At 39.8% G+C, this 8,777-nt stretch overlaps 1 protein-coding gene across 1 annotated transcript in view; it reads right to left on the reverse strand.

Annotated features, from left to right (window-relative positions):
- Positions 1 to 8,777, reverse strand: part of LOC135115904 (diacylglycerol kinase zeta-like) — a 96,503-nt gene that overhangs the window by 11,207 nt on the left and 76,519 nt on the right. Inside the window, 8 exon segments of the mRNA XM_064033019.1 lie at positions 537 to 722; positions 3,419 to 3,566; positions 3,935 to 4,025; positions 4,349 to 4,496; positions 4,938 to 5,122; positions 5,562 to 5,661; positions 5,934 to 6,126; positions 6,426 to 6,634. Of these exon segments, the coding sequence (XP_063889089.1) occupies positions 537 to 722; positions 3,419 to 3,566; positions 3,935 to 4,025; positions 4,349 to 4,496; positions 4,938 to 5,122; positions 5,562 to 5,661; positions 5,934 to 6,126; positions 6,426 to 6,634 (1,260 nt within the window).

Raw genomic sequence — 8,777 nt, forward strand, 5'->3', positions numbered from 1 at the left:
AGCTAAATCTTTACACTACACACTGTTCTCATGTTTTGTCATGTTCATTGCATTCTTCATATGACTCAATGTTCTGATCAAGTGACTTAAAAGACTAATTAGATTTACTGACATAAGTAGGTCATGCATCCTACTTACCACAAGTGTCATTTATGGTTGATTTTGGTCATTCAATTTATTCCCTGTAGACAAACAATAGCTTTGTGTCTCAGAGCTATAAAACATAAGCATTAAAGCTGAAAACCTAGAAGCAGGAGCTGTTTACTGAATCCTTCAAGTATATCAACTCTTTCTGTTAAAATTTAACAAAACATTAGTGATATTTCAACAAGCATTGATCAGTAAACAGCTCATGCCTTGGAGATCTAAGGCACCCAGGAACCTCTCCTTGCCAAGACTCATTTGGGCTGGTTAGGCAATCCGCATGTCACAAGCCAGTCCAACACCAATCACTGATCAAGGCCAACTGGTGCCTCCCTCATCCCTCCCTGCAGGCTGCCAGGACAGACTTCCCTGGGTGGTGTCTCCCTATTTACCTGTGGGCCACCTCCTCCTCCCCTGCATCTGAGGAATCCTGGCGTGGGGTGAGGGCCGGGGTCGGGATCCTTTGGTCGGCTTCACTCCCGCCCACTCCCCTTTGGTCGGCTTCATTCCCGCCCACTCCCGAGTCACTGTCGCTTACCATAGCGAGCCGCTCACTGTGGTCTATGTCGTTGTCCACGCTGCAGGGCCCAGCCACCACCATAAGGTCATAGTTACCCGGCCAGCATAATTCTTTACCAGGGGCTTTACAGGTCCCTTGGGCAGTCCAGGTCTCAGGACACTCCAGGATATGCTAGGCAGTTCCTCAGTGGTGTGGGTCCCAGGTGCTTTATGTTTACTTTCCACAAACGTCCGTGACAAATGACATGTCTAACTCAGAGTTGTTTCTCTCATGAACTGTACATTTTGCAGTAGCTGTACAGGGACAGTACTCTGTGTGTTTCCTTTACATGCTGGTCACTGTGTTATGCAGACTGTATAATAAACAATGTTCAACTTGACATTTTTAATTCACTATGGACTCATTCACAGCTTGCATAACACAGTGCACAGAATACCTAAAGGAATTACCTGGTCTACTTTACAAATTTAGAGAATCAAGGGTCAAAATTTTAAGATAACTGATACACTCAAAAGTAATTCAAGCATTCACAGTGTGCTTCAAGGATGATAATTCATATAACAAAATTTGGAAGACCAATCGAGCTACTGTTTAGTACAAGGGAAGTACAAATTAAAGGGAAGCGAACCCAAACCACAGGATCTGAACTTGTGGGTTGTGACTGTTACTGAGTCTGCCTGCCAGCTGGAGATGCCCTGGTGCTGGGATACCCAAAGGTGTGTGTGTGTGTGTGTGTGTGTGTGTGTGTGTGTGTGTGTGTGTGTGTGTGTGTGTGTGTGTGTGTGTGTGTGTGTGTGTGTGTGTGTTTGAATCTGAAGCACTTGCATTGGTCAGTTCATCCTCACTTGACAATAAGTCACTGTCTCAGCCACATGAACCACAAACACTAACACCAGCAGCACCCAAAACACTGCTGAGTGATGAATTAATGGCCACCGTTTCATAAGTTTTGATGATTGCACTAAATTTTGAAAGGTATGTAACTGAAATCTTAACACGACACAATCCCTTTTTCTGAATGTCATAATTAATTATGACACCGGTTGTTAAATCAATATATTTCTATTTGACTGGATTCACCATTTAATATTTTTTTTTTTGCAGGACTGAGTCAAAACATAATTTCCTGCATTCTGATGCTTTGATACTTTCATAATTCATCTGTAGGGATTCCTGTCCTCCTTTAAGTTCAAAATCAATGTGTAATCCAGAATCCATCATTTTGGAAGTACATGATTCAGACAGTGACTCAGCTCAGTAAAAATGTGCCAGTGCAAATGGTGTGTTTTAGGGTTTTCTGCCCAAAACTGCATCTATGAATTATTTTTGCATGATGTGAAATGTGATGTGAGGTAAATATTTTGTCAGTTTGGCAGAGGCTATAGCTGCAGTAGTCATAGAGGTAGTAGTCATAGCAGTAGTAGGAACAGATCTTTGTTTTGATGGGAGAAATATAGTTGTGTCTGGAATGTTGTCAATGTTAGGTGCATCTTGTGCCAGGTTAATGTTGCACTGACTAAGATGACAATGTGAGCTTTGTATGTACAGGTTCCTTCATGACAGTGTTGGTGTGAGTGGCAGGAACTGTAGTGGTAATTAAGACAGTGGTGGTAGTGGTGGTGGTGGTGGTGGTGGTGGTAGTGGTGGTGGTAGTGGTGGTGGTGAATACTTTCCAGTGGAGAGAAGTGGCAATACTGTCATGGGTAAGTAAGTAGGTGATAATAAGTATTGACAGGTAAGTAAGTAAGTAGGTGAGTGAGCAAATTAAGAAATACCCTGGAATTCACATATTGAGGGGTACTGATACTCAAATCTACAAGAGGAGGAAACCTTCACTAATCAAAATCTTGAGGGAAAAGACAGGGAGAGAGAAAAAAAAAAAAAAAAAAAAAAAAAAATATATATATATATATATATATAGTTCGGGGGGGGCAAAAGGGAATCATGAATAAAATTATGGTAAGTTCAAGTACAAACAAATCAGTAGTGACAATGCATGAGAACAACTTTAGGGGGATAGACAGATCAATGTTAAAGACAATATATACTGCAATTACAAATGTACATTCTTCTAAGCCTTGCAGGAGTAAAATAACATCCACTAGAATACTGTGAAAATATCTCTTCGAAAAATAACATGCAAATAATTATAGTAGTTTTACAAGGTTATACTCACCTGGTGTCTTAGGAAATATACCTTTACATTATCAACACTTAACAGCATCTGACTCTTAATCATTAAAAAGGGAACTAGAAGCTTTTGTCAATGTATTCCTGCAGTATTTTGTATTAATTACGGACTGTAACTGATCGAAGGCCACTGAAAGAAATTAATCCATATAAGATGATAGTGATGATGATGTTTCAAAGAGGTAGTAGAATTTAATCATCAGATCGACCAGAACAGACAACAATAAGATGAATATGATAAAAAAATTAAGATAATCAAGCATACTCACTCCATCTTCACAAAAAAGGGAAAATTTCATTAAGAAGTTATGAGAGCACACCAAAAAATGCATACAACTTTTCATTTCTCTCTCTTCTATTTATATAAAGAGCGAGAAAGGACAAGAACTAAAATACAGCACCAAAACCTCCCCCAATGAACCCAACACCACACAACCCTATCAGATCTGCAGGCTATACATTCCCATAAGCTTCTGTATCCACATCACCCTGCCTTCCTGTGTCTTAAACCCTCCTGACTGACATCCCCACACACCAACCCTTCCCTGTGTCCCCAGCTCTTACCTGACATCCCCTCTCACGCCTCCACTGATGTTGGTGGGGTCTGTAAGCTCTGGATCCAACACAAAGAGGTCCTCAGTGCAGATGTCTGTGACGTAGTGGAGGTGTTCCTGTGCTCGGTCAATGCGGAAGAACCTCTCGGCAGTACAGGCTGTGGGGAAGAGTGTGTGTTAGTTAGTGTTGAGGTTTATTAAAGGAGAATGAGAGGTGTGTGTGTTGTGTGGAGGTATGGAGGTGAGTGTGTAGAGGGACAATAAGATAAATGAGAGTGTGTGCTTGGTGGAGGTGTGGAGGTGAGTGTAAGGAAGAAGAATGAGTGAGTGAGTGTGAATGAGGGAGAAATGACAATGTGTATGTGTGTGTGAGGTGTGTAGATGAGTTTGTGGGATATATAATGAGAGTGAGTGAGTGAATGAGAAAAAGATGAGTGGGTGAATGAAAGAAGAATGTGTGATGTTGGTATAAGAGAGTGAATGAGGGGGAATATGTAGCAATATAAGAGTGAGTATTGGTGCTTACAGTCCAGGAAGCACCAGCTCTCAGATAGAGGCTTGTTGGGGCGGGTGCGGTTGGTGTTCTCTTCCATCATTCTGTTGATGTGCTTGCGAACCTGAGGAATAAGAGAAATGTGTCAATTCTACACTGGTGGAAGATTAAAAGGTAAATAAAAAGAAAAAAATTGAAATAAATGCCAAATGCTAATCTTTTATAACAAGAATTTGAAAAGACATTACAAGACAGACAGTGAAAAAAAAAAATTCAGAAGATTAAAAAAAAAGAGAAGAGAAATGATAAATAAAGAAATGTAAACTGCAAAAAAGATTAAATATGTAAAGTTTCTTATAAAAAAAAAAAAAAAAAACAGACACCATCAGAAAATTGAACAAAATAGAAAGACAACGGAGACAACTGTCAGGTAAGAATGAGACACACCTGTTCTAAGTCAGCATCCTGGTCAATCATGATGAGACCAATGGAGGAGGAGGTGGAGCGAAGTTTCTCCTTGTCGTAGTGATGCTGCTCATAATCAAACATAGTGATGCGAGACACCTGGAGGCGCAGTTGCTCAAGGTGAGGTATCCTGCACAGGGAGAGGAAAGTGAGATGTTAATTATGAGGTGATGGGAGGAGTGAGAGGCAAGGGAGAGGTTGATAAGGGACTGGAAAGGATAGAAAAGGAAAGAAAGGGGAAGAAAGGGGATGGTGTGATGAATGAGAGAGAAAGGGGAATTATGGGAGGAATGAAAGAGAGGTTTATAAATGGTTGGATGAGAAAGAAAGGTGAAGAAAAGGGATGGTGATGATGAGTGAGAGAAAGGGAAGTCATAGAAAAGTGGAAGAGAAGGAATGAGACAAGAGAGGTTGATATAAGACTGGAAGAAGAAGAAAAAAGAAAGAAAGAGGATGATGAGTAAGAGAGAAATGAAAGTTATTTCTTCTTTCCCCACAAACTTATAATACACATTCTTCTTTTTTCACTACAGACTCCACCTACTTCTTCTTTCTTTCCCCATAAACTTACGTGACAGATTTTGCCTTCTTCTTGGTCACCATCAATGCCTTGTTGAGGTGCGTCAGCTCAATGATGCTTGGATTGACTCTTGCTGCCTCGCCATCCACCTGCATTGGGATTGTCTTCTTGGTGATGATCTTAGCTCGCTTGCACTGGCAGATGGTGGTGCCGTGCCCTCCCGCCTGGAGCAGAGGCTGTGGATGGAGGCAGGGAGGATGTGGGTCAGTGAGGATAGCTATGAAGTAAAGAACAGGAGAGACATCTTAGCAAATGTTGTTTTGAATTAAAGTGTGGGAGTGAAGAAAGGAAATATATAAATAGAAAAGTATGTTTTGAGTTGATATCTGTATATGAAGAGCTATATCTCATGAAGAGGAATAAACACATTATTTAAACCAGCATTTCAGGAATTTCTGAAATAGTTATGAGGTTCAAGATACTTAAAAAGTACAAGAAAAAAATCTAACTATAGTCAATAATAGTAAATGAATAGGTAAACTTTCATATCAGAGGGAGAAAGACACAATAGAGTGGACATACATGGTCATGAAGACAGTATATGAAATCAAACTGGATGGTGATGAAAAGTTTGAGGTACACTGCTCTAAGACTAATCCTGACAGCCTGACTCACCATCTGGTATGTGGTGAGGCCAATGACTTCAATAATGCCATCATCTGTCTGCTGCTCAATGCCGCTGCTCCTGTTCCAAGGGTGGGTGCCTGAGCCATAGCTGAGGGAGGGAAATCACCTTGAAAATTCATATATCAAACATATGCAAGCAAAGATCCATCAGTGGTTGTCTAGATAAAAGTTTGATAAATAACTAATAAATTTAATACAGCTGCTTCTCTTCTAAGGGTAAATGCCAGAAATATAGCTAAGGGAAGGAAAGAAATCACCTTGAAAATTCATACACCAAACACCTATAAGCCAAGATTCACCTGTGGTTGTACAGATAAAGATGGATAATTAATTCAACACAGCTTTCCACATACCACTCACCTGGGAATGTTAAGGAAAACCACTGCGTGCACCTTGTTCTCCTTCAGGATGGGGGTCATATCCTTGCCGTCACACTCCAGCGTGCAGTTGTCTGAGAGATCCTTCCACTTCCGCTGCAGGAGATCCTTCCCACCGGCCTGCCCGTAGAACATCTTGTTGCGCAGGCGGGAGTTAAACTTCTGTGGATTTGCCTCTGTCGGGTGGAGGAGGAAAATTAGTGAGAGTAACACTTAGTAGAGGAATAGAGAGAGGCAAAAATGATGAAGAAATGCTAGCAGAACCTGGATGGCAGGAGTAACAATTAGTAAAGAAATATAGAGAGACAGAAAAGATCTTTTTAGTATGGAATGTGGTGAGAAATAACAAGCAGTGAAACAACAGTGAAATACAGAACATCAGAGAGAATAAACACTCAATAAATGCCTATGACCTTTAAATCCATCATGTAATAACAGAGTGGCTAAGATAACTAAGTCAGCATCCTCATCTCACCTCTGGCCTCGTGGAACTCAAGGGCAATATGAGCATCAACACCAAAGGAGAAGTAGTTGTTGACGACACTGAGAGGGAGTGTGTCGCGGCCCTCCTCTGTTGGCTCAAAGTCCTCATTCTTTGTGACATCCACACGCCATCGATCCAAGTGAACCACCTCCCCGTCCGCTATGTTGCACAGGATCTTGCTGATTGGCTCATCTGTGTAGCTGTGGAGGGAGACGGACTGATTGATGATGATGTAGTAGTAGTAGAAGTAGTAGTAGTAGTAGTAGTAGTAGTAGGATCAGGTGGTCTTTGTCCTGTTGTAAGAAATATAGTTTTATCTGTTTCTAAAATGTTGTGAATGTTACGTGCATTTAGTGTTGAGTTAATGTTGCACTGACTAAGATGACTATGTGACCTTTGTATGTGAAGGTTTGTTTATATGAATGTTGGTCTTGGTGGCAGGAAGTGTAGTAGTAATTGAGACAGTGGTGGCTATATCAGGAGTCTGAGAGGCTTCAGAGGAATTACATTTTCTACTTTCCTTCATCCCTATGCTCTCCATCTCATTAATGCAAGAGTTGACCAGGACCTTCATTCTTTATCATCTCCTTCACTGGTAAACTCAAGAAATCTCTACCTTCTCTTCTTTCTTTCATCTCAATGCTGTTCATCTCACTAATGCAAGAGTTGACCAGTACCTTCACTCTATCATCCCTTTCACTGGTAAACTTATGAACTCTCAGCTAGTTTCTCTTTTTCACTTTCCTATGACATCTTCAGAATTAAACTGGTGTCTATTTTGGGACCCCTCCTTTTTAAATCTTTCTTTGATGTAGACATTTAGTATTTTTCCTCCTTCTTATCTCCTTCATGCTTAGAAAATATTAGATGAAATAAAGTATATTAAAGTTACAAGACCATCAAGAAACAGATCACTGGGTAATGAGAGTGTGAGCAAAACGGAGACAGTCAAGACTCAATAGTAGCCTTGAGGTAGGTGAGTGTATCTGATAATAAAGGGAATGGAAGGGGACAGAGTTGTTCTTCTTGAAACTGTAACAGGAGTAGGTGAGGGGAGCTGGAAAGGCAAAGAGAAAAAAGTTAGAAGAGAGTTTTTATATTCCCAGAAGAAATAAGTTAAGAAGATGCATAACACAATTTCTGATGCCTGCTGCCTTCTGGAGAAACTTATGTAAAAGAGAAGAGAGGTTGAGATATAAGGGGGAGAGACAGACAGAGAGAAAAGTAAGACATATAGAGAGATAGACCAAGAGACAGGTACAGGAAACCAAAGAAAGATAGGAATTTCTTTTCTGACATGAGAGATAAAGAAGGAAGGTAGAAAGGTGGAGCAAAGAAGAGGTAAGAAATGGACATAAAAGATAGTGTTAATACAAGGATGGAATATAAAGGAAGAAAACAAATAAACTCATTAGAAAACTATTGAAGAGAGTTAAAATAAATATCATAAGGGAGAAAAAACTATAAGAAAAATAATTATTACAGTTTCAAGTTTCTGAAAATTAAAATAAGTTGAGAAAATAACACAATGATATTTTAATACATGAGTCAAGTTTTCAAAGGCAACATGAGCTGTGATTCCACGTCAGAAGAAAAATATGCATGGACGTCACAACCACTTTTCTGAAATTCCTGGAAACCCCCAAAGAGAAAAGTTAACATAATTTCTCGTAGTTAAAAAGTTTTCCCTAATTATTTTGTTAGTCGGCACAGAATGGCAAAGTTACTGCAGAGAGTCTTGAAAATATTATATGTATATTCTGGAATATTTTTTTCTTTTTCTTTTTATATCTATTTCACTTATGTATTTGCTACTCTTTTCTTTATCCTGAATTCTATTTGATATCTCTCTCTCTCTCTCTGGATTAAATTTTTCAGTCACTTTCCATGCTCTTTCTGTTTCCTTCTTTCCTCCCACCACTCCTATTCACTTCTCTCTCCAAACTCTATTGTGCTTGCACTCCAGCCTTCCCTGAAATGCTTCTAAAACTTATAAAGGTCTGTGTAGAAATCTTTAAATAAAGCTATAGCGTATTAGTCGTTGGCAGGGAGCATATAACAAGGGTGACGTAAGCAAAATTCTCAGGATCAGTAATCAGAGCAGAATAAGAAATAATGGGTTCAAGCTTGAAAAGAAAGTTATTTAAAAAAGAGATAGGAAGGAATTGAAAAAAAGAGTAGTGTATGAATGGAATGGGCTCAGTAATCAGGCTGTAGGCTGCTAGGACTGAGTCATTAGGGAGTTGGAAAAAAAAAAAAAAAAAAAATGGGGATGATAGCTGGTGGGTAAATTTCATACAGGGGCTCCCACGTGTGAGTTTGATGGCTTCTTGCGCCTCCCCT

Source organism: Scylla paramamosain, chromosome 30 (assembly GCF_035594125.1).
Source record: "Scylla paramamosain isolate STU-SP2022 chromosome 30, ASM3559412v1, whole genome shotgun sequence".
Lineage (NCBI taxonomy): Eukaryota > Metazoa > Arthropoda > Malacostraca > Decapoda > Portunidae > Scylla > Scylla paramamosain.